Raw genomic sequence first — 25,883 nt, 5'->3', positions numbered from 1 at the left:
GTAGCTCACAACCTCTTCTGGCTTCCTCTAGGCTCTGCATATATATGGTGCCCATGCATATAAATGCAGGCAAAGGCTCTTACACATGAAATAGAAATAAATAATAAATCCAATAACCCCGAGGGCCCAAAGAAAGAGATGTTCCCAGTATATGGACTAAGGTGACAAAGAGTATGGAAGAGAGGTGCTAGAGAAGGCAGGAACCCCTGGGGGCTATATAGTGGTCCCAAACCCAGGACATTGGAAGTTTAAGAGAATTACTGGGGCCGCAGACCAGGAAAAGAAGCAACGGGGCACAGGGGAAGGATCTAGAACAAGCTAAAGAGTGTGGTATTTGGGAGCAGGAAAGACAGAGCAGCTGAGAGGGGCCTCATACAGCGAGTTCTAGGGTCTCCGCCTGCCCATCAGGGAATCCTGGCATCAAGACAGTCACATGGGGGGGTTAGCTGGGCAGGATGAGGGATAGTATTAACAGAGGCCTGGAGGCACAAAAGCATAGGAGTGTTTGAGAAAGCCAATTTATCAAGAATAGACAAACAGCAAACTGGGGAGGCAGCATGTTAGAGTAGCCCTGGCCCTAGTTTCAGTTGAAGGTTTCAAATGAAGGCTATAGAAGGACCTAGTAGTGGTGAGAAGGAAGGGATGGGAAACCTGGGGTCAAAAGATCTGGGTACTATGTGCTCTAGCCATAGTATGGGCAAGAAGTCCTGGAGGCGACAGCATGTGATGGTGCTGATAACCTTGACACTGAGGCCAGTCACAGCTTCCTTTCCAGATGCTCGGAAAGAGGAGTCCTGAAAGCAAGCTGGGGTGAGTAAGGGCTGCCGGCTGACCCTCTGCTCCCCCTCCCACCAGTCACCCGGGGAGACCAGCACTCACATTCAGGGAAAAGCTCCTCTCTTCACCTCCTCCTGCCCCACCCCAAACTGGTGGAGCCCACCTTCTTAGTGACCCCAGAGATCAGCACAGCCCATTCCTTCCTGCTGATCCTGCCAGCCCCCCACCCAGACCCACCCCAATCTTATCCTCCTCTGCTTTTCAAGAGTCCAGCCAACACAAATCTACATGTTTGTTTGTCTGCCTGTCTGCCTCTCCCAGTCTCTGCCTCTCCCTGTCTCTAGGCTTCTGTTTTGTTCCTTTCTCATAGTTTCTTTTTTGGCTTCTGTAGTCTCAAACTCACAAGGCTTCCACTCCTGTGCGCCCAAATATCTAGCTCCTAGTTTTTTGCCAGCACTCAGATAGCACAGAACTACAAACTCCAGCATGCATTTGTACCTAAGGTGCCCAAAAGGTGCTGGGATGTGCCTCCCCTGCATTCTGGGAATTGTAGTTTGCCTAGCCCACACTCGGTGCCCACCCCATCCCCCCCCCCCCCAACTCATCTGCCTTCCCCCTGATGGTTAGGTCTCTCCACTGACCTGCTGCCCAGGGAAACATGCATCACTTAATGACAGGACTGGGGGTGGAGGCCCTGGATGGCAGCTTCCTGCCTTTTTGTGTTCCCCCCACTTTGAGTCATGGGGTGTGGGGGTTTCAGGAAATTGAGATGGGAGGGGGAAAGATACCCTAATGCCAGCCACAGGAAAAAATGGCGCCGCATCTTTTATGAACCTGTGTCCCCAAGCCCCCAAAGGACCCTGGGATAGGAAGGGTAAAGAGCAAGAGGACCAGGATAAACCTAGAAATCCCTGTGACTCTAGGAGTATGATATTCCATCACCATCCTGCTACTGATCCTCCACTGTGACCTAACACCACAAACGCATCTTTCCACCCTCTCGTAGCTCCAGCCCACCGTTCCCCCTAAGACCAGTTCCTACACTCAGTCCCAGGCCTCTGGACACCTGGGTTCCCACTTATCAGCTCTCGCCCTCAAGGCGGAACCCAGGCGTCCGGCCCCCCACCCTCTGGGCCAGCGGGCATGAAGCCGAGGTTTTAGAGCCTCCCGCCAGCCTTGTTCCTGTCCCATTGTGTGTGGGACAGGGGCGGGGCGAGGGCCAGCATCGGAGAGCCCCCTCCCACCACCCCCTCCCTGCTTCCTAAGGAAAAGGCCAGGACTCAGCAGAGCAGTCAGCAGAGTCAAGGTGCAGCGGGCATGGGCAACTTGAAGAGTGTGGGCCAGGAGCCCGGGCCACCCTGCGGCCTAGGGCTTGGGCTGGGCCTGGGGCTCTGCGGCAAGCAGGGCCCAACCTCTCCAGCACCAGAGCCTAGCCAGGCACCAGCATCTCTGACCCCGCCCCAACCAGCACCAGATCACAGGTGAGGGCCCCATGGCTTTGAGCAGGTAAGATCTCTGAGTAAAAAGGGGTTTCTGAAGGGCTGAGGCCTAGAGCGGAGAGCCAGGAGGACCAGGCTACCAGTGCGGAAAGCGGCTAGTGTGAACTGGACAGGATGAGGCTGCACGGCTGAGAAGAGGCCAAACACAGAGTTGGCAGGTAATGGGTAAAAGTGAGAAATAAGGGGCCCGGCTACAGAACTGGGCCAGAGTTTGAATGTTGCTCACCTATCAAAACTGACCTCAAACAAGTTACTTAACCTCTCTGAGCCTCTGTGTGAATAAAATGTGGACTTGAATTACTTACCAAATTCATAGGAAGTCTTCAACAAACAGTAGTGATGGCACTTAACTTGAGAAGGCAGGAGCAAGGGAGAAGCCTTCTAGGAGCAGGGTTTCACATAACTGGGGAGAGCTGGGACTTGAGACCCAAACACTTGGGGTGGAAGATAAGACAAAGTTGCTAGGCCCTTTCCCCCTTCAGGACTCCCTCCTCACCACAGCCCTTACCACATACAACCCTGCAGCCCTAGCCCTCGGGGATCTTCCCTGGGCCTGAGTCCCTGAAAAGAAGAAAGACCAAAAATCGCAGCAGGGTGTCAGGCCAAGCGGCTCCTGCCAAACCTGAGGGTCTGGTGCAGCAGCTCAGGGACACCAGGGCCCCAAGTCCCTCCCTTCCTCCTGCGCAGGCAGGCGGTTCTGGGAGGAAGTGATAAGGCTTCTGAGGCTTCCCTTCACACGATGACTGCTGTCAAGAGGGGTGTGAGTGGGAGCAAAATCAGAGGACGGGACTCCCTGTGGGGGCTTCGCTCCGCTCAGGCCCCTCGGTAGGGTACGTGCCTATTCGGACTATCCACTTGTCAAAATACGATCCTCAAGACAGGGTAACGTGTCGAAGGGAGAAGGGGCCAGCGTGGAGGACTACCACTGTGATCCCAGCGACTGGGAAGGGGAAGCCGGAGGCTCGGGAATTCTAGGCTATCCTCAGTCGTATGGAGCTTGAGGCTAGACAAACCTGTCTCAACACACACCATACACACACACACACACACACCACACACACACACCACACACACACCACACACACACACCACCCACAGACACATACCACACACCACACACAGACACATACCACACGCCACACACACACCACACGCCACACACACAAGCCACACACAGACATATACCACACACACCACACACACACACGCCACACACACCACACACACACGCTACACACAGACACATACCACACACCACACACACACGCCACACACACCACACACACCATACACACACCCCACACGCCACACACGCCACATGCGAGGGAGGTCATCCCACTCGCAGTTCAGAAAGCTGGACATCTACGAGCATGACACAGGCCTCATGTGTCATCTCTGGTGGGAAGGGCTTCCCATGGTGAACACCTGGACCAAGAAAGCAGAACAAAGAGCTCTTTCTTTTTTCTTATGACAAAGGCACCCCACTAGAACCCAGTAGACCCAGTAGTCAGTCTGTCAACGCACGAGTCTATACCTCTATACCTCACCTCCCAAATCACCAACTTCTCAACACTGCTTCCTGGGTATCCAAACTTCCAACTTGTACATTCACAATAAAAGAACCTCAGATGCAGCAGAGACAAAATAAGGGCTACGCAGGCAGTGAGGACCGGTCTGGGCCAGCACTCTAGGCTAGAGAGTGCTCAGAGCTGTCTGGATCCCCCCCCCCCCCCCGTGCACTCTCAGGCTAGAGACCCCGTTCATCTAAGCCTTGATGCCTTTGTAAGAGGGAGGGCAGTGGTACTGCCCACCTGCCAAGGCTATTGTGAGAGCAGACAGAAAATATCAGGAAGCGGTGGGTGGACAATGACCCTGTGGGGTTATTGATGTGAACAAGGCTGCCCTGGGCTACAGTGCAGAGGCCTAAAAGAAATAAACTTCTCTCCCATCCATGGTTCCCAACAGCCCCCCACTCACCCGGCCCCCAGAGGGACCCAAGTTTCCTCGGGTGAAGAACTGGGAAGTGGGCAGCATCACCTATGACACCCTCAGTGCCCAGGCTCAGCAGGTGAGGACAGGCCCTACCCAGGTTTCTAGGACTGGGAAGGGGTTGGAAGAGGCCTGGGCCCAGGTGGGGACCCATATGAGCAAGGTTTTTTTTATTAGACTTGGTCTTGTCTACAAGCTGTGAAAATTGGGAAGGGCCAGAGGGGTCAAGGAACATTGCAATGGTTTCAGCAACCCTTTGGCCCTGAGCCCTGAGTGCTACCCTAAGCCAATCTGACCTCATCCCATTTCCAATCTTAGCCCGGATCTGAGTCCATCCTTTCCCAAACCTCCCTCCCTCTGCTCGGCATCTACCTCAGCCCTTGCTAACCACAGCTCACCCTGTACTCTGACCTGATCCGGGACTTTATGTTCTCTGTTCCTCTGGCCCAGGATGGGCCCTGTACCCCAAGACGCTGCTTGGGATCACTGGTATTTCCAAGGAAGTTACAGAGCCGGCCCACCCAGGGCCCTTCACCCACTGAGCAGCTATTGGGTCAGGCCCGGGACTTCATCAATCAGTACTACAACTCCATCAAAAGGTGAGTCTCTCCTACACTGGAGCACCCCACCACTGACCTGAGAAGCCTCCTAATCACTACTCACACCTTCCACTGTCCTGACACCCAGGCTTGTGACCCTCCCCTCTCCCCAGGAGTGGTTCCCAGGCTCATGAACAGCGGCTTCAAGAGGTGGAGGCTGAGGTGGCAGCCACAGGCACCTACCAGCTCCGGGAGAGTGAGCTAGTTTTTGGGGCGAAGCAGGCCTGGCGCAATGCTCCCCGCTGTGTGGGTCGGATCCAGTGGGGAAAGCTGCAGGTAAAACCAGCTGGTACATGCCCAGAAGGGTACCAGGGGCCTGAATGAAAAAGAGAGCCACGGGAAGCTCCTGCGGCCTCCCTGAGGGGTGGGTGTGAGGCAGTGGACCCATCCCTATCTATTGCCTTTTGAGAAAGCTAAAGGGATCAGCTCCATCCTTGGATGCTACGGGATAGTCCTCAGCCTATTGACTAAGGCGCAGCGATCAAACCCCACAGTCCTTGGCAGAAGCAAGGCAGAATACTGAGGCTCCCTGAGTAGATGAGGACAGTTGGTAGAGAGGACAAGAAATGTTGCTGGAAAAGCTAACTTGCTCCTCCTGGAGGCCTTCAGCTCACACCCACCTCCCCTGAGGTCCCCTGTAGCCTCAGTCCCAACCCTCCTTCACACCGGTCCACACCACAGAACTAGCCTGGGTTACTGGAACAGCTTCAGCACTGAGAGAAGCCAAGGGCCTACAGGGGAACTCATGACCTTGGCCTCCTGGGCTGTAAGTGGCCGCCAAAGAATGTGGACGAAAGCCACACGCTCGGCCATGCCAAAGGCATCGCCAATAAAATCAGAACAATCTGTCTACCGCCTGCCCAACCCTCTAAGTGGTTCAAAGCTTTAGTTCAACTTTGAACCCTTCAAGCTTTCATAATAAGCTCTACTCCCTGCTGTGTCCCTCCTTTAGCCATTGGTCAACCACCACCACCCCTACCCTGTCACAAGTTTCCTCCCCCTCAGACAGGATAGGACCTCCCAGCCTTCTCCTAGCATCAGGATGCCACGGACAGGGTCCCTAGAAGCACCTACTACAGCCGCCTCTTTCCGTCACTGTACTGGCTCAAGGGAGCTGGATCACCTGCCTCGGCATGAGCACTCTGGCCAATGAGCAACTCAATGCCAATACCCCTATGTGGGGTCCCTGTCAAATAGAAACCTTCCCCAGACATCCACTCAGCAGTGAGCAGGTGCCCCTCTGTGCTGGTGTTCAAGTCTGCCCTGAGGGGAGTGGGGAGATGTGTCCTGGGAAAATCAGGCTGTTCTGGGCAAGTGGGGCTGTCTGGCAAAGGAGGCTCAGTAGGGCAGTGGGTAGCTCCTCCAGACCCCGCCTCCTTCCCAACAAGCCCCGTGCCAGCACTCCTCTGGAGCTGGTACTCAAAACCTCACCTGTCTCCTACATCCTTGACCCATCCCCTCTGGGCCCAGGTATTTGATGCCCGGGACTGCAGGACCGCACAGGAAATGTTCACCTACATCTGCAACCATATTAAGTATGCAACAAACCGAGGCAATCTTCGGTGAGTGACCCCACCCCAGGCCCAAGCCTACCCCAGGCAGCAGTGAAGGGGCTCTAACCAGCTTCATTCCCCCTGCCAGTTCAGCCATCACAGTGTTCCCTCAGCGCTGCCCTGGCAGGGGAGACTTCCGGATCTGGAACAGCCAGCTGGTGCGCTATGCAGGCTATAGACAGCAGGATGGCTCCGTGCGAGGGGACCCTGCCAATGTGGAGATCACTGAGGTGGTGTACTACTTTGCTTTCTTCCTTCCTTTCTTTCTTTCCTTTCTTTCTTTCTTTCTTTCTTTCTTCCTTTCTTTCTTTTCTGTTGTTGTTTTTCGAGACAGGGTTTCTCTGTAATTTTGGAGCCTGTCCTGGAACTAGCTCTTGTAGACCAGACTGGCCTCGAACTCACAGAGATCTGCCTGCCTCTTCCTCCCGAGTGCTGGGATTACAGGCGTGCGCCACCTCCACCCAACCTACTTTGCTTTCTATTGCTGTAGTAAAACATTGACCAAAAGTAATCTGGAGAGGAAAGATTTTCTTTCCTCGTACAACTCACGGGTCACACTCCATTACTGAAGAAAGTCAGGGGCCTGGAAGCAGGAACCTGCAGAGGCCATGAAGAAATGTTAACTGGCTTGCTCAGCTACCTTCTATAAATACCTCAGGCCCAGACAACCCAGGTGCTGGCCATAGTGGGCTGGGTCACCTATATCAATCAGTGATCAATAAAAGTCCCCTGTAGACATGGCCACAAGCCAGTCTGGTGATGGCGGCCATTCCTCAGTTGAAGCTTCCTCTTCCCAGGTGCGTCAAGTTGACAGCCAAGAGTATTCATGACAAGTGGGCGCCCAGGCTTGCGAGGATAGGAAAGCCAGGGCACACAGCATGGAATGCAGAGAGAGCACCAAGGGAGCAGCAGGAGGGGACCTTCCTTGGGGTGAAAGATGGGAAGCCAGGCATGGCGGTGCATTTCTGTAATTCTTGGTAGGTTGAAGCAGGAGGGTCAGGAGTGCAAGGAAAGCCTAGACTACAAAAGGACAGGGTTCTCCAGTGGATACAAAGACCCAGCTGCTGAGGAGTCCCTGAAGTAAAGAATGGGGAATGGCTAATGGTGAGGATTCCCTTGAACTCTGCTCTGCCTGCTTCCCACAGCTCTGTATCCAACACGGCTGGGCCCCAGGAAGTGGCCGTTTTGATGTGCTGCCCCTGCTACTCCAGGCTCCCGATGAACCCCCAGAACTCTTCACTCTGCCCCCAGAGCTGGTCCTCGAGGTGCCTCTGGAGCACCCCACGTGAGCATGAAAGGACAGGGTGGGCGTGGGACTACCCGGAGTCCTTTGAAGAAGGACTGTGAGGGGCACATGGCAACTCTACACAGAGACTAATTCGAACCCGAAACCCTAGGCTAGAGTGGTTTGCTGCCCTTGGCCTGCGTTGGTATGCCCTCCCAGCTGTGTCCAACATGCTTCTGGAGATCGGGGGCCTGGAGTTCCCCGCTGCCCCTTTCAGCGGCTGGTACATGAGCTCAGAGATTGGCATGAGGGACCTGTGTGACCCTCACCGTTACAACATACTTGAGGTAAGGGGATGCTGAGGGAAGGAAACATGAAGCTGTGTGCCACCCCTCCTCCAACCCAGAGGGCTGGCCATGGGAAAATGTGAGCTGAGTCCGGTCCAGGGATGTGGGTGAGCTTTGGAGTCACCAAAGCTGGGAAGAAAGAACGGTAGAAGTGAGGACGCGTGTGGAAGATAGCTCATTAGATTCTCAAAGCAGTGTGTGCGTGCGTGTTTCCAGGCTGGTCCTGAACTCATGGTAATCTCTCTGCACCAGCATCCCAACAGCTGGAAGTATAGACTTGAACACCATGCCTGGCTCAAAGGGGACCTTTTCCCAGAAAAGGTTTACACCCATTTCGGAGAAGGGAAATGAAGGGCCAGTGCTGAGAAGGGACTTGCCCTCTCCGCCACGTAGTACCTTGGTGGGCAAAACACTGGCTCAACTCAGTATTCCTCTCACCCCCTCCTCCTATCCACTCCTGCTGCTCTGTCCCTACCCTGTACAACTTGTCCCAGGATGTGGCTGTCTGCATGGATCTAGACACTCGGACAACCTCCTCGCTGTGGAAAGACAAGGCAGCAGTGGAAATTAACGTGGCTGTATTGCACAGTTACCAGGTACATGGGCCCAGCTGGGGGCAAGGAGGGGGGATTAGGGGACACAGAAACTGAGCAGGGTTGGGATATGCTATAGCCCATGTGTCATGGGGCACATTGTACCTGCAGCTTTGGACACAGGCATACTGTGGGACCCACTGGCAGCTGGAATCTCTAATACTAGGGGAGAAAGCATGCTAGGTATGGGAGGGTCATAATACAGGGGAGGGGGGTTGGCGAGGAAACCAATGTCTGGTGAATACCTTTGTTGAAAGGGTTGAGGAAGGACCTGAGGGTGTGGCAGAGCGGTAGCCTGGGAGGCCCCAGGTCTATCTCGGCACCCAGCCCTCGTGACAAGGCACACAGACACTGGAAATCAGGGCTGCTCTCCCTGCTAAAACCTGGAGCATGGTTATGCAATCTGCAGAGATTTGTGGGGACATTTGCCAAATGTCATTTGCAGTGACCCAAGACACAGGCAAGGCTGACAGTGACAAAGAAATGGTGGGGAATCTTTAGGGCATTTCTGAGTCCAGCCTCTTCCTGTCCTCACCTCAGCTGGCCAAAGTGACCATTGTAGACCACCATGCCGCCACAGCCTCCTTCATGAAGCACTTGGAGAATGAGCAGAAGGCCAGAGGGGGCTGCCCTGCTGATTGGGCCTGGATTGTACCCCCCATCTCAGGCAGCCTCACTCCTGTCTTCCATCAAGAGATGGTCAACTATTTCCTGTCCCCTGCCTTCCACTACCAGGTACCCAACCTGATTGGCTCTTGCCCACCTAGCACAACTCTAGGCAGCCCACAAGGACTGCTAACTTTCGTCTTCCATGCTCCTCCCCTCCCCACCCCATCACTTTTCTGCAGCCTGACCCCTGGAAGGGAAGTGCAGCAAAGGGCGCGGGTATCACCAGGAAGAAGACCTTCAAGGAAGTGGCCAAGTGGGTACCCTGGGACTACATCCCTTCTCCATACTTTAGGAGAACAAGCCCAGTAGTGGTACCCCCAGACTGCTGGGATGAGGTCTGGACCCCTACCTGGGAGGTCTGGCCCCTATGCACATAGAATGCCCTCACCCCACCCTTGCCTGCAGTGCAGTGAAGATCTCTGCATCACTCATGGGCACTGTGATGGCAAAGCGTGTGAAGGCGACTATCCTGTATGGCTCTGAGACTGGCCGGGCCCAGAGCTACGCACAGCAGTTGGGGAGGCTCTTCCGGAAGGCGTTTGATCCCCGGGTAGGACTGTGGCCTGGGAGACAGGGGCTGGAAAGGGGAAAGAGTCTGTCTACCTCTTCAGAGGTGCCTAGATGATGAGAGAGTTAAAAGGAAGGGTTCATGTCAAGTCCAGAATGGTGGTGCGTCCCTGTAATCTTAGCACTTGGGAGGTGGAGTCAAGAGGAGCAAGGGCTCAAGGTCATCCTTGACTAAGTAATGAGCTCAAGGCTAACCTGGGCTTCACGAGACCTTGTCTCAAAAAAAGTAGAAGATGGGCTTCACAAAGAAAACTAAAATCTACAAAGATCCAGGATTCAATCAGGCCTTGTCTTCTCAAGGCAGCCTAAGTGAGGACAGGGAAAGCAGGAAGACAAGTCCCAACATCCATCTTCTCCCCACAGGTCCTGTGCATGGATGAGTACGACGTGGTGTCCCTGGAGCACGAGGCACTGGTGTTGGTGGTGACCAGCACCTTTGGGAATGGGGATCCCCCGGAGAATGGAGAGGTAAGGCTTTCAGGGTGGAGAGAGCGAGGAAAGACTAGAAACAGGAGCAGCTGGACAGGAGGGAGCAGACATACATACTATACACACCCATGCACACTCACACATACACACACATCCGCGCACACACGCACACACATGCACCAGGACGGAAAATGAATCTGACGAAGTAGCCCCACTTCCTGACGGGAATGGGAACTGGCTGCTGGAACCTTGACTCCTATGTCCCTATTATCAGTGCAACTCTTTCATTTGAGGCAGGCACTTCCTGGCTGACCAAAGAGTGCCTCCAGGTCTCGACAAATGAGAAAAACAAGGATTGCCTGCTCACTTCAGTGCTCTAACTGTCTCTTTTCTTTGCATGTGCACTCTCTGGGTGCCAGCACAGATTAAATAGCTTCACTTGCTCAACATGGCTTAAACAAAATCCGAGGCCACCAAATGCCTCGTGGATAACCATTATCTTCCCGTGGTGTGCTCTGTGCCCGAGTTTGAGGCACTTCCGCCTGCTCATCTCTTCCCACCTCAGATGTCAGAGCCCTTATTAGTGCTGAGTCCCTCCTCTAGCCAGAGGTAAATGGCTCCCAGCAAGCTTGAATTCTGACAGAAGCCCTTTCCCTGGCTGTAATGTTTGTTTATTTAAAACAAGCAAACTGAAACAGAGCACCATGAGTCAAGTGTGGTATCATATGTAATCTTGAAAGGCACAGGCAAGAGGATCAAGAGTTTCAGGTTATCTACAGCAAAACTGAGTTTAAGGCCAGTCTGGGCTACAGGAGACTCCAAAACAGGAATGTCTTTAATCCCAGTACTAGGGAGGCAGAGGCAGATGGAGTTCAGGCTAGCCTTATCTACATAATGAGGCCCTGTCTCCACAACAACAAACAAACAGAAACTGGGTCAGGTAAGAAGAGGTGGATGCCTCAGTAGGTAAAGGGCACTCACTGCCATGCCTGAGGCCCTGAATTCTATCCACAAGACCTAGACAAAAGAACAGGACCAACTCCTGCAAAGTGTCCTCTGACCTCTATACATTGTAAGGACGTGCATGCATGCAAGTTAAAATAAGAGCAATAAAAGATTTAAAACAAAAACCCCAAACACCTGTCTCAGCATCTCCTCAGTGTCTGGAGGGACCTCCCTGTGCATCATGACATGCAGAGGGCATCACACAGCAAGACAGTAGGAACGCTCCAGAGAGGGCCGCTTTTATAGCAGGGCTTCCCAATACAGCTCATTAATCCATTAATCCGTGAGTAGATGAAACCACTCATGAAGGCAGAGCCCTCTCAACCCAACCCTCTCCAAAAGTCTGACCTCCAAATGTCATTAACACAAGATTGGAGGGACAAACACTAAGCCGTAAGTGGCGTCATGATTTGGCTTTGAAGCAGAGAAGTGGTGTGTGTGACCCACAGTCCAATAAGACAGAGAGCGTTTCATGCGCCCTGCCCCCTCCCAAAGTCTCGTCAGCTTCTCCAAGGCAGTCTCCAGTCACGACAGATAGATGGGTCTCGGAAGTGCAGTGCTGTGGCTTCGGTCACTCTGCCTGTTTTGGAGGTTTGTCCCTGTCCATGGCTCAGTACTTTCTTCCCCTGCTGAGTGGTGTTCACTGTGTGAACAGCCCCGGCTTGTTTATCCATTCTTCTGTTGATAGACACTTGGACTGCTTCCAATTTGGGGTTATTATGAATAAAACTGTTAAGAACATTCTTGTAGCAGGCTTTTGTGGGCTTGTGTTTTCATTTCTCTTGGATAAATACCCGGGAGTGGAATTATTGGGTCATAGGGAAGATGTAAGTTTAACTGTTTTTTTTTTCGGGGGTGGGGGGCGGGTTTCTATTTTGTTTTTTCAAACTGTCAAATGACCAGATTAAACCACGCTTTTGAGATGTGAGCATTTCAATTTCATGCCCAAATTTTTTAGAGGAAGAAATGTATCACACAGAAAACAGAGTATATACACCAAAGATATGAACAAGAATATTTATGGCAGCATTGCTCATAACACCCACACTGGAAACAATTCAAGTGTCAATCAACAATAGATTGGATAAACAGTGATAACTCACATGAGGTACAGCAGTGTGAACAAATTACAACACACAATACAGATGAAAAATGAAACAGGCCGTGAATACATATGGCAGAATCCTCTTTGTCTGAAGTTCAAAACCAGGCAACTCTAACCCAGGGGGATTTCTCGACCAGGAGACTAGTATGAGGCACAAAGGTGACTTCAGGATGCTGATCACACACACACGTCTGATCTGTGAACACCTACATGACTATGTACTTACTCTAAGTCATTCACACACGGAGCTCAAGGTTGGGGAGATAGGACAATTGGTAGGGTACTTGACTAGCATATTCAAAGGGTTTGAATCCTGGCACCACATTCATCGGGTGTGGTGGCACATATGTAATCTCAGCACTCAAGAGTTGGAGGCAGGAGGATTAGAAGGTCACGGTCATCTTTCACTATATAGCAAATTAGAATCAAGCCTGAGCTACATGAGACCGTGTCTCAAAAAAAAAAAAATCCTGAAGTTCAGGTCTCGTGTGCTGACTAGAGTAACCCCACAGAAACACCCCCCAGATGATCTATAGTTAGCGTTTAGGAGCTGTGTTTGTGTGATTTCTAACTTGTTTCCATGGTGGCACCAAAATGTAAAAGAGCCTTCTGAGGTGGCCCACTTAAATAATCCCCCTACACTCCATCAGGCCCTGAAGCTCTGTCCATTCCAAAGCTGGTAAAGTGCTGGGGGCTGCTCGTGCCCAGTGTTGATGTGGACAAGAATGAGCTTCCTTCCCTCGCCACTCAAGTAGGACTTGACCACCCCACTGAGAATTGACTATTAGGTTGAGTGTGTGCGTGTATGCGTGTGTGTGTGTGTGTGTGTGTGTGTGTATGCATGTGTGTGCGTACACTGTGACATGCGTGTGGAAGTCAGAGGACCCTTGTGAAGTTGGTTCCCTCCTTCCACTCTTAGGTGGGCTCCACAGATGAGTCTCAGGTTCCCCTCGTTAGAGCATCTTCACCTGGTGAGCCCTCTCACTGGTCACTGTCCATTGTTTTGTTTTGTTTGAGATGGGGTCTCACTGTGTAGACCAGACAGGCATCAAACTCATACAGATCAACCTGCTTGGATTAGAAGCATGTACTACAGCTGGCATGTCCACCCAGTTTTTAAAGTCCTCATTCAGCCACCCCACCTCTAAAGACCACTTGACTGAGCCTCACAAAGATGTATGGTATGTGGGTGAGGATGTTGGAGAACTAATGGTTCATAGGCTACCCAGTGTCCTTCAGTCATAGAATGTCATCCACCACCATACAGGCAAATATGGGAGGAGGATATAGCCACCACAAAGAAGTCAAAGGGCTAGAGAGATGTCTCAGCATTTGAGAGCACCAACTGCTCTTCCAGAGGACCCAGGTTTGATTCCCAACACCCACATGGTGGCTCACATCCATCTTTAATTCCAGTTCCAGGGGATCTGACACCTTCTTCTTGCCTTCATGGGTACCAGACATGCACACGGTGCACAAACATACATGCAGGCAAAACACTCATATGCATAAAATAAAAGAAATAAATCTCAGAAAAGAGAATGAAGCCAAGCTTAAGATATTGGCTTAGGAGGCTATCCACAATAGTCACTGGTAAAAAGCAAGCAAGAATTACATGGTTCCATTAAAAAACAAACTATATGCACCTATGTAAGTACAAATAGCCTCCAATTTAGTGTGTTTCAATTGTGACTTTTTACTTTATGATATGGCAATATGAGTCCATTAGAAATTATTTCATTGGGTGGTGATGGCGCACATCTTTAATCCCAGCACTCAGGAGGCAAAGGCAGGGGGATATTTGTGAGTTTGAGGCCAGCCTGGTCTACAGAGCTAGTTCCAGGACAGCCAGGACTATACAGAAAAACCCTATCATGAAAAAAAGAAGAAAAAGAAAGAAGGAAGGAAGATAGAAAGAAAGAAAGAAAGAAAGAAAGAAAGAAAGAAAGAAAGAAAGAAAGAAAGAAAATAAATGTATTTCAGATTCTGAACTTGGATCTGTGCCCAGACTAGAGACATGGAATGGGATGCTATGTTTGGCTTGTTGGGCAGCTCCCATTTACCCACAATTGCAGGGAAAGAACCACACTCTAGTGTTTTCTTGATGTGTTCAGATGTGTGGGGGAGGGGTAAAGGGTGTGCTGCACATCCTGTTAAAGCCTTCCCAGCTTCTAAGTGCTCTTAGTGCATGTGTTGGGATGTAACCCTCTGTGAGTCAAAGCACGCGTGTTCAATGATACAAGGCTACACACATACACACATGCTCACATACACACAGCCAGCCTGGTTTTAAGCTCCTGTATAGTACAAAATAATACTAACCATGATGCAAACACATGGTGTTTCCTTGCACAGAGCTTCGCAGCAGCACTGATGGAGATGTCGGGGCCCTACAACAGCTCCCCTCGGCCGGAACAGCACAAGTGAGTGGGAGCAGGGAGACGGGACAAGAGGCATTGGGGACACTAAAGGAGAGATCTTAGGTTGCCGGGCAATGGTGGCGCACGCCTTTAATCCCAGCACTCGGGAGGCAGAGGCAGGCGGATCTCTGTGAGTTTGAGACCAGCCTGGTCTACAGAGCTAGTTCCAGGACAGGCTCCAAAGCCACAGAGAAACCCTGTCTCGAAAAACCAAAAAAAAAAAAAAAAAAAAAGAGAGAGAGAGAGAGAGAGAGAGAGAGAGAGAGAGATCTTAGGGACATTACCCTGGTCTCTCAAGTCCTTCTCAACAAGCTGGGGAACAGAGAGCATGAGGCCTGGACACCATCCAGCCACAAGGGCCACCGTCACTGGGAACCTGGCCTATGACTTCCCCCTACAATCCTGAGGTCTCTTCCAGAAGGAGAGGCAGAGCAGAGCCCTCCACCACTACCTCAAGGCTGCATCTCAACCCTTCTCACCCCAGGAGTAGGAACCACAAACCTGTTCCCTGGCTGGGACTGGGCCATGTTTCCTGTTCCTTGTGACACCCCGTCTTTATCCTCTCTTGCCAGGAGTTACAAAATCCGATTCAACAGCGTCTCCTGCTCAGATCCCCTGGTATCGTCTTGGCGGCGCAAGAGGAAAGAGTCCAGTAACACAGACAGCGCAGGGGCCCTGGGCACCCTCAGGTTAGGGTCCTCACTAAAGGGGGTGAACGGGAGAGAGAAACCGCCTGGGTAGACATGGGCTGGCATGGGGACTTCAACAACGGTTCCCTGTACCACAGGTTCTGTGTTTTTGGGCTCGGCTCCCGAGCATACCCCCACTTCTGTGCCTTTGCTCGGGCAGTGGACACAAGGCTGGAGGAGCTGGGTGGGGAACGGCTATTGCAGCTGGGCCAGGGTGATGAGCTCTGCGGCCAGGAGGAGGCTTTCCGAGGCTGGGCCCAGGCAGCCTTCCAGGTGAGCGACCCAGTGCCCTATATCTGACCCTGGGCAAACCTCTGATCTGAGTCTGACCTGAGACGCCTCCTCCAGGCTTCTGTAGTTGAACCCTGAAATACTGAGACTAGATGCTCACTGACTTCCTAATCTGGTTCTCTGGCCTTGCCCTGTTCTTTTCAAAACTTGCCTTAATTTTGCCACTCAATAGCCGGCCCTTCTGGAATCAGCCCCAAGTAGTGGACAACAGGTACTACCAACAGAGGCACCACATCAGGCTAGAAACATGGCAAAAAAGAACAGGCAGGGCCTACAGAAGGGCTCCTCAGATAGCCATAAGCTGCCCCCAACACTGGGTGCACAAAGGAATAAAGTCAGGGCACCAGGACTCTGTAGCCCAGACCCAAATAATCACACAGAAACTATATTAATTAATTAAAACAACATTGTTTGGTATTTTAGCTCAGGCTTCTTATTGGCTAGCTTTTATATCTTAACTCATTTCTATTATTCTGTGTATCACCACAAGGCTGTGGCTTATTGGGTAAGGTTCTGGCGACCATCTCCTTTGGCAGCAACATGGCGTCTCTCTGACTTCACCTATTCTCTCTCTGTATCTCTTCCAGCCTGGCTATAGTCTGCCTTGCTATAGGCAGAAGCAGCTTCTTTATTAACCAATGGTAATAAGACATATTCATAGCATACAGAGGGGAATCCCACATCAACTCTCATTTTCTGTCTAAATAAAAAGGAAGGTTTTAACTTTAATATAGTAAAATTACGTATAGTAAGACAGGTTTAAGCAAGAATTACAGTTACAATATTTAGTCTATTTGTATCTGGCAAAATTAAAAAATATATACTATCATCTATTTTATCTTTGTGAATCTAAAGTTTCATATCTAATTTATCTTTTATCATAACTAAGGAAAACTATAACTATCTGCCTTCAGCTCTTTAAAGACCCCAAGAAGATATAATATTACCTAAGTAAACAGGAATCATTGTTAGCAACTTCCAAAACTCTAGAATTAAGAGACATTTATCATAACTAAGGAAAACTATAACTGTCTTCAGTTCTTTAAAGACCCCAGGAAGATATATTACCTAAGTAAACAGGAAGTACATTGTTAGCAACTTCCAAAACTCTAAAATTGACAGAGACATCTGGCTGCCTGGACAGTCACCCAAAGTTCTTCTGTAATGTTGGGGCATCCATATTCAGCCTACAGGCCCATAATATCTAACAGACTTTTCAGTGAAGCAGGAGACTTGAAGATCTGTTGTTCTGCCTTGTACTGACAAAGCTCATCACTTGCTTTCTTTTGTGTCCTACAAAATGTTTGGCAGGTTTTTTTTTTTCATGAGGCAGGAACCCTAAAGGACCATTCCGTCTTTTGGAAAGTTCAGCAGTCACTTTTCTGTGGGTCCTACATGTCCAGTTCATACAGCATACCATCAAGCAGTCCAGGCAAGAGCAGTTTCTTGCCCAGATGTCTAGCCTTATCACACTGAAGGCAAATTCCATAATGAGTTTCTTCAATGTCCACCAAGCTCTCTGAAGTAATTGGTGCTGCAGAAGCAGACATGTCTCACTGTCGAGAAAAGTCTAAGTTCTTGAAACATTTTAAACACCATATTTTGTAAGTCTTTGAAAGATTTGAAGAATACCTATCCATCTGAAATAAATTTCTGTACATCTAGAAAACCTAGCAAGACTACAAGTTTGACTATTATAAATGACTATTAATCTGCTTTTTTTTTTTTTTTTTTTTTTTTGGTTTTTCGAGACAGGGTTTCTCTGTGGCTTTGGAGCCTGTCCTGGAACTAGCTCTGTAGACCAGGCTGGTCTCGAACTCACAGAGATCCGCCTACCTCTGCCTCCCGAGTGCTGGGATTAAAGGCGTGCGCCACCACCGCCCGGCTTAATCTGTAATTTTTAATTATACATTACATTTTTAAATGAGCTGCACAAACACAATACCTTAAACAAGAGTAGAAATTATAAAATGTAACAAAATCAACTTTAAATTTGTATAAACAGACCATGATCCATACCAATACAAAATATTTATCTCTATGTCATATTCCCTTTATCTTTTTTGAAATTGACTGTGACCATTAATCACTTATAATTAACACCCTTAAAATGAAAACAAACCTTTATAAACAATCATTTTGGGGATTTGGGCATAGTTTTCTCCAAACTGCTTCCTGCTTTTTGTTAGGCAAAGTATTTTTAGGGTTCACAGAGAACTTTTGGGGGGTATTGTTCCATCAAACCACATTAACCTGGGAGGAATCCACAGGTTTTTATTTTCTGTAGAAACAAAAGCAGAACCTCTTTTCCAAAGCCCCAAATTTTGAAGTCAAGATACCTTTATGTTGGTTTAACTTAGCAGCCCCAGAATCAAATGTTTTCCTGCAGTCAAAAAATTTAAAGAAAACACAGTAATATGAATAATCCAGACTCTGTATATTTTTTATCTTTTTTTTTAATTTTTATTTATTTATTATGTATACAACATTCTGCCTCGATGTATGCCCGCACGCCAGAGCGGGGCGCCAGATCTCAGTACAGATGGTTGTGAGCCACCATGTGGTTGCTGGGAATTGAACTCAGGACCTCTGGAAGAGCAGCCAGTACTCTTAACCTCTGAGCCATCTCTCCAGCCCATATTTTTTATCTTTACATTGATTTTTTACTCTATTACTTTTTAATATATATTACCTTTATTTCTTTAATCTATGATTATCTGTACTCTTTTATATTACTTTTACCGTCTCTTTTTTTTAATTTTATTTATTTATTATGTATAAAATATTCTGCCTACATGTATGCCTGCAGGCCAGAAGAGGGCACCAGACCTCATTACAGATGGTTCTGAGCCACCATGTGGTAGCTGGGAATTGAACTCAGGACCTTTGGAAGAGCAGACAATGCTCTTAACCACTGAGCCATCTCTCCAGCCCCTTTTACCGTTTCTTTAAAGGCTTTGTTTTATCTATACTTTTTTCCTTCTCTCTCCCGAGCCTATGTACATTTTTTAAACACACTGTGTCTCATTTAGAGGTCTGTTATGTCTGAATCTGTCCTAATGTGTATCTGAAATCCTTTTCTGACCAGGACTGCTTCTTCAAATGCTAAACTGGCTAGGACTAAGGCTGCTTTGCCTTTCGGCCCCACCCAGACCAACATGGCAGAGGTTCACTGCCAATTCTGCAACTGCTGGGTGGGAGCTGTGCTCACCATCTCAACTCTGGGAAGCACCGTGCAGCACATAAACCCCTTTTGTCTGAGTAAAAGCTAAATCTGCCAGGGAGCATGCTGCGTGGCCTGGAAATGTCTCTGTGTATGGCAGTGGGACTCTGCCATGCTTTCCTGCCTGCGCACAGCTAGCAGACCCAGTCCAGCTGCTTTCCCGGGCAGGGTGCTGAGGGGCAGGCTTGCTCTCAGCTACATAACCTCGCACGGGCATACAAGCACAGACACGAAGTGTGTGGCTGGCCACGCAGGTTAGCCCCAAACTATGGGCACCATTTTGTAACCGGAGACTGCTCGTTTGTTTCCTGGTCACCCAGACCTGAGTAATCACACAAAAACTATATTAATTACAACACTGTTCAGCATATTGGCTCAGGCTTCTTATTGGCTATCTCTTATATCTTATCCCATTTCTATTATTCTGTGTATCACCACAAGGCTGTGGCTTACTGGGTAAGGTTCTGGTGACCGTCTCCTTTGGCAGCTACATGGCATCTCTCTGACTTCGCCTATCCTCTCTCTGTATCTCTTCCAGCCTGGCTATATTCTGCCCTGCTATAGGCAGAAGAAGCTTCTTTATTAACCAATGGTTAAAAAAGAAAAAAAAGTATTCATAGCATACAGAGGGAAATTCCATATCAGGACTCCTACTCAAAGCAGGCAAAATGGAAGAAGAAAGACAGGGCCCAGAGGGTCATTCAGAGGTCAGGGCTAAAGCTCAGGCCAGTAGAAACTCCAGGAAGCTTGAGAGCAGCCCTGGTGCCTGGTCTGAAGGGCTGGTTCTGGACAGAGAAGTATCCCAGGGACTCCCCCAGAGCATCTTCGTCACACTGACAGTTCTCAATCAGTGAGGAAGCCCCCACATCTGTCCATCCATTTGGGACTCAGTTTTTGTTAGTCTAGACCCAATGCAAGAAACCAGGGGGTTTGCTTGGAAGGAAAAGGTCAAGATTGAGAAAAGAGAAATAGAAAATACGACCCAGAGACTAGAAAAAATGGAGATGCTGGAAGTTTCTGAGCAAGGTGAGCCCACAGCGAGATGTTTTATAATTGTGGTGATACAGACAAATGAGAGCCTCTGAGGAGCAGGAAGACAGGCTCACTGGGACAGTAGCAGTGGGGATCGGAAGGAAGGGAGAGGGCCCAGGGAGGAAGGAAGAGATAGAAGGCTGCACACTCTTGAAAAGAAACAGTAACGGCCTGGAGAAAGGACCCAGCCCACCACGGGGAGCCCTGAATCTCAAGGCTGGAACAGCAAGCTGCTTGTCCATTTGTCCCTGACCAGAAGCAGACAGACGGAGCAGGATCCCTCCCCTTCTACAACAAGACAGCACTGGCCCTCTGCATACACTGTCCTAAGGGCTTTGCATGAAGCATCTCAGAGAGGGATGGGGGGTGTAGCTCAAGTGGTAAAGTGCTTACCCAGCATGCACTAAGCCCTAGGCTCAGCCCTTGTCACTACAGAAACCAAGTGTGGTGGCACACTCCTGTAAGCCCAGCACTTGGGAAGTGGAGACAGGAGAAACAGAAGTTCAAAGCCATCCCTTTTTACACTGCAAGTTAGAGGCCAGCCTGGGCTACAAAAGACCCTGCCTCTGAAAACAGAAGTATCTTATTTAATCTTTGCTGGAACCTAATTGAAGGGTCAAGATGGGGAACTGAGACACAGAAGATGTTAGGTCCCGAGAGAATCCAGACTCAGGTCCGAGTTCATAGCTGCCTTCACTGAGGTACTACTATATGCCGAACAGTGTGCTCTCGGGGACGTGGCGTCAGTACTCATCAGACAAGCAGGTGTGACAAGTCAGGGCCCTATCATAGTGGCCAAATGAGCTAGAAAATAAAGTGCCATGGTCAGCAACAACCTCAGCCTTGGTCTCCCTGTCACCAATGTGGGTGCTGACTGAAATGAAAAGAGACTGCAGGTGACCAGCAGCCCCAGGCCTACCTCCCTTAATACACCCCTTAATACTCCCTTAATACACTGAGGCTTCCTGGAGGCAAGGAGCCTTAGGCCCTCACTACTCATCCCTCAGGCCGCCTGTGAGACCTTCTGTGTGGGAGAAGATGCCAAGGCTGCCGCCCGAGACATCTTCAGCCCCAAACGCAGCTGGAAGCGCCAGAGGTACCGACTGAGTACCCAGGCTGAGAGCCTGCAGTTACTACCAGGTACAACCCTGACCTCAACCTGACCTTGCTGAGTGGAGCGGGGGTGGTCCTAGGATTCTCCCTCACAGGCCAAGACCCACTCACCTGCTCAGACCCCTTTATTCTCTTGCTCCCCAGGGCTGACCCATGTGCATAGGCGGAAGATGTTCCAGGCTACGATCCTCTCTGTGGAAAACCTACAGAGCAGCAAATCCACGTGAGGAATATGGCTCACCCCATTCTCCTCACTGTTAGGGTCCTCCTCACGCAGACCAACCATACTCCTCCCACATTCCTCCTTCCTCCTCCCTGTTTTCTGACCTCAATAACTCCTCCCTTCACACTCCTAGCCGAGCCACAATCCTGGTGCGTCTGGACACTAGTGGCCAAGAGGGACTGCAGTACCAGCCAGGGGACCACATAGGTGTGTGCCCACCCAACCGACCCGGCCTAGTGGAGGCACTGCTGAGCAGAGTGGAGGACCCTCCGCCATCCACAGAGCCTGTGGCTGTGGAGCAACTGGAAAAGGGCAGTCCTGGTGAGGATTGTGGCCTGGGGTGGGAGAGTAAGAGCCTGCTGCGTCCCCTGGCACAGGACCCCATGGTGCTCAGTGCCCACAGGGTTACCACCATGCTTCACACCTAGGTACTACCTGGACCTAGCTGCCACTCTAACCAGGATGGCCTTGTTGCATGTGGCCCTTTTCCAGAACCCACCAAGCACCCTAAAGGCCTCCTTCCAGCCTCAGCCTCACCACAGTCTAATTTCTCTGTAGCTGGCCTATCTCCTTCCACAACAAATGCCTGGAGATAAGATAACCTGATGGGGTTACAGGCAGAGGAGATCAGAGAAACCCAGTTTAGCCAGGGTCGCCCCCCAGCCCTGCTCATATCATATCAGAGCTGCTCAGAAAAGCACATGCCACCATTCAAGGACAGGTTTTCCAATAAGACACAGTAACACCTGGTCAGTCCCCCAAAAGTCAACAAAGGGAGCTTCAGTTCAGACCACCCAGCCTCAGTGATCCCCTCTGTGCATCACTCCCAGGTGGCCCTCCCCCTGGCTGGGTACGGGACCCCCGGCTGCCCCCATGTACACTGCGCCAGGCTCTCACCTTCTTCCTGGACATCACTTCCCCGCCCAGCCCTCGCCTCCTTCGACTTCTCAGCACCCTGGCAGAAGAGTCCAGCGAACAGCAGGAGCTGGAGGCCCTCAGCCAGGTGGGGGCCATGCTGTGGGGAGCAGAGGCTAGACTAGAGGATGATAAATAAATTGGGGGACATCCAGTGAAAATAAGTACTCCATACATGCCAAGTTCTCTGGACTTGCTTCTCCTGGCCAATATGCACCGGTGCTTTAAGGCCTGTCTCCAGGCTGACATCTCTGGTTGCTCTGGGTCTTCAAGGGTGTGTGTTGGCCTGAACTGAGCATGAATAAATGCTAAGGAGGCCCAGCTAGGTAGGGGTCACTCTGGCAAGGACTGCGGGGTCCTCAGCTCAGCATATCTGCCCTCAGGACCCCCGGCGCTATGAAGAGTGGAAGTGGTTCCGCTGCCCCACGCTGTTGGAGGTGCTGGAGCAGTTCCCGTCAGTGGCATTGCCTGCCCCTCTGATCCTCACCCAGCTGCCCCTGCTCCAGCCCCGGTACTACTCTGTCAGCTCAGCACCCAGCACCCACCCAGGAGAGATCCATCTCACCGTAGCTGTGCTGGCGTATCGAACCCAGGGTGAGGCTGGGAGCTGGAAGTGCCTGGTCTTGGCAAGACCAAGATAGACCTCTGAAATGGCCTCTCCTCCTAATCCCTAGATGGGCTGGGCCCTCTGCACTATGGGGTGTGTTCTACATGGCTGAGCCAACTCAAGGCAGGAGACCTGGTGCCCTGCTTCATCAGGGGGTAAGTGAGGCCTCTGGGGTAGGGAAGGGGTAGAAGAGGTCATCTGTGTCCAGGCAGGGGTGAGAAAGTGCTACGTGCATGACAGGGACAAGTGAGGAATGTGTGTGTGTGTGTGTTTGCATGGAGGGGGGAGGGGTGCCACACAGGATTAGCTGGTAATTAGGTCCTCCGATGGAGGACCTATTAGTACATCAAGAACAGTGGGGTCTCTGGGTCACTTCACAACTATGGCTGAGCTTTGAACCTCAATAACAGTGCAGAGTCCTGCCCCTGAAACCAGAACTGCCAGAAACAACATGGATTAGCCAGTGGCCCTAGTGCTTCATGAAAGTAGAGCCCCCTGCATGTCTCTCTGTGTCCTTGGCTATAGACTATGTTAAAAGTCTAGGTTTTTAGCAGGTTCTACACCTTTAATTCAACACTTGGAGGACAGAGGCAAGCAGATTTCTGTGAGTTTGAGACCAACCTTGTTTACAAAGCAAGTTACAGACCAACCAGAATTGTATAGTGAGATTCTGCCTAAAACAAAACAACAACAACAAAAAAACCCATGTTGTTTGTTATTGGGCCTTCGGCTTTCTTGTCTATACAGCCAAAGTTTGGTGGGTATGTATAAGGTCGTGGGTGAAGAAAAGAGGCCTTAATAGACTCTCTCTGCCTAGGGCTCCCTCCTTCCGGCTGCCACCTGATCCCAATTTGCCCTGCATCCTGGTGGGCCCAGGGACTGGCATCGCACCCTTCCGGGGATTCTGGCAGGAAAGATTACATGACATTGAGATCAAAGGTGAGGCTGGGGCGAAGGGTGCCCCTGGAAGTCAGAAGAAAGCCAAGGAGGAAAGGAGGGAGGCTGGAGGAAATGGCCATAAAAGAAAGTAGGGCCAAAGGTGAAAAGAGGCTAGTTAATGGGAAGGGGAGGAGAGGAGAGGACTGGGTCCTGTTTGTTTGCCTTCCTGGTGGTCCCTCTGCATATAATAGGATTTGTTTGTTTTTTTTTAAACAACATATTTTTTTTAAATTTTATTTATTATGTATTCAGTGGTCTGTGTGTATCCCTGCAGGCCAGAAGAGGGCACCACATCTCATTACAGATGGTTGTGAGCACATGTGGTTGCTGGGAATTGAACTCAGGACCTTTGGAAGAGCAGGCAAAGCTCTTAACCACTGAGCCATCTCTCCAGCCCCATATAATAGGATTTGAAGTGGACTGAGGGTAAAGAAGGAAGGGATAGGGTAGGAGTTCAGACAGGAGACAGCTCCATATAGATTCCTAACCGCGTCAGAGCTCATCTAGGGCCGCCCAGTCTAACCCTATCTGCTCAGGTGTCAATAAAAGAAGGTTGTGTGGGAGAGGATGGTTGAAAGGTACAGAAGAATACGAGCTGGGCCTGGAGTTAAGTGAACCTGGGATGTCACACAGGCCTTGGGTACAGTATTGAGTAGATAGAGCAGGTTCTAGCGAAGTTCCACTCCTGGTTCGGCTGCCTGAATGCCTATTTCCTTCTGTAAATCAGAGGTGTGCCAGGTTCTGGGTGAAAGCACCCTATTTGCTAGAGGCTGAACAGCCAAGATTGTGGTTGTTCCAACCCAAAAGCCTGGCTGGCACCCTGGGCAAGCGTGGCCCGGAGGTGGTGATAACAAGGCTCCTCCAGAGGAAGGAGGCCCTCTCAAACCACCTTATTGCTCTCAGGGTTGCAGCCTGCCCCCATGACTTTGGTGTTTGGCTGCCGATGCTCCGAACTCGACCATCTCTACAGAGACGAAGTACTGGATGCCCAGAAGCGCGGGGTTTTTGGACACATCCTCACCGCCTATTCCAGGGATCCTGGCAGCCCTAAGGTACCAGGCAGCAGGCGGTAGAGATGGCAGATGGCGCTACCAGGCTTGGGCGGTCCCCAAGCCCCCCACCCAGTCCCAACCCTCCCCTTAGACACGTCCCCAGCATGGGTGTTCTCACCGCAAGGCCCGCCTCTCATCCCGCCCCCAGACCTACGTACAGGACCTCCTGAGGACAGAGCTGGCCACGGAGGTTCACCGCGTGCTGTGCCTCGAGCAAGGACACATGTTTGTCTGCGGCGACGTCACTATGGCAACCAGCGTCCTGCAGACCGTACAGCGAATTCTAGCAACAGAGGGCGACATGGAGCTGGACGAGGCCGGTGACGTCATCGGCGTGCTGCGGGTACGAAGGGGGCGGGCCCGGGCCTGGCTAGGGTAGGTCTATGCTGGCTGCTCATGTTCTGGTCGGTCAACCGGTCTCTTTTCCTCCTCTCAGGATCAGCAACGCTACCACGAGGACATCTTCGGGCTTACACTGCGCACCCAGGAGGTGACAAGCCGCATACGCACCCAGAGCTTTTCCTTGCAGGAGCGACAGCTGCGGGGTGCAGTGCCCTGGTCCTTCGACCCTCCCGGCCCAGAAACCCCGGGTTCGTGACAGTCTCGTCGCCTCCAGTTCTCGGAGAGAGGGACTGTCTCAGTCTGTTCGGCTGACCAAAGCCAGCCACCCTCTCTTGAGAATGCCTACAAGCATGAGTCGCGAGACTGCGGATATACGAACTCTAATCTCTCCAGTTCACCTAGGCAGGGAGGGATTCGGCCTACATCTTGAAGGTTCCTCTGGCTGTGGTATTGACCCTCTAGGTATGTTTTTGATGGACTGTAGACTCCTTTATCCCTCTCTGGAGTATTTTAACTTTGAAGTCTATATCATCCCGGTATTTATTGGAGATTTATCATAAAAGATCATGCTAGATAATGTGAGATGCCCAACCCGACTCTTGTGGATTACAATGATTGAAAAATCTTTTAATCCGTGCTTTAATGTGTACAGATGTGGGGACAGCGAGTCCTAGACACCT

The 25,883-nt window shown here is 50.7% G+C and overlaps 1 protein-coding gene across 1 annotated transcript; it reads left to right on the top strand.

The window, feature by feature from the left end:
* Positions 1-2,059: 2,059 nt before the first annotated feature.
* Nos3 (nitric oxide synthase 3) lies at positions 2,060-25,794 on the top strand. The gene is made up of 26 exons (XM_075955249.1): positions 2,060-2,258; positions 4,242-4,344; positions 4,716-4,864; positions 4,978-5,140; positions 6,335-6,426; positions 6,506-6,647; positions 7,563-7,702; positions 7,815-7,989; positions 8,484-8,585; positions 9,123-9,317; positions 9,431-9,504; positions 9,657-9,801; positions 10,182-10,286; positions 14,713-14,780; positions 15,350-15,466; positions 15,565-15,739; positions 21,020-21,152; positions 21,270-21,348; positions 21,482-21,669; positions 22,179-22,351; positions 22,647-22,857; positions 22,938-23,025; positions 23,688-23,809; positions 24,713-24,861; positions 25,010-25,204; positions 25,298-25,794. Exons 1-26 carry the CDS (start codon positions 2,095-2,097, stop codon positions 25,457-25,459), a joined length of 3,609 nt encoding a protein of 1,202 aa, XP_075811364.1. The 5' UTR covers positions 2,060-2,094; the 3' UTR covers positions 25,460-25,794.
* Positions 25,795-25,883: the final 89 nt, after the last annotated feature.

The sequence above is a fragment of the Microtus pennsylvanicus genome, chromosome 21 (genome assembly GCF_037038515.1).
Source record: "Microtus pennsylvanicus isolate mMicPen1 chromosome 21, mMicPen1.hap1, whole genome shotgun sequence".
Lineage (NCBI taxonomy): Eukaryota > Metazoa > Chordata > Mammalia > Rodentia > Cricetidae > Microtus > Microtus pennsylvanicus.
The sequence above is the reverse complement of the archived record's forward strand: the minus strand, read 5'-3'. Positions and strand labels throughout refer to the sequence as shown.

Excerpts from the sequence above, each read along its gene's own strand:
- Nos3 (XM_075955249.1), top strand. The coding sequence starts at position 2,095 with ATGGGCAACTTGAAGAGTGTGGGCCAGGAGCCCGGGCCACCCTGCGGC. Across the intron at positions 21,153-21,269 it reads GAGCCTGCAGTTACTACCAG|GGCTGACCCATGTGCATAGG; the intron begins GTACAACCCTGA and ends CTTGCTCCCCAG. Across the intron at positions 23,026-23,687 it reads GTGCCCTGCTTCATCAGGGG|GGCTCCCTCCTTCCGGCTGC; the intron begins GTAAGTGAGGCC and ends CTCTCTGCCTAG.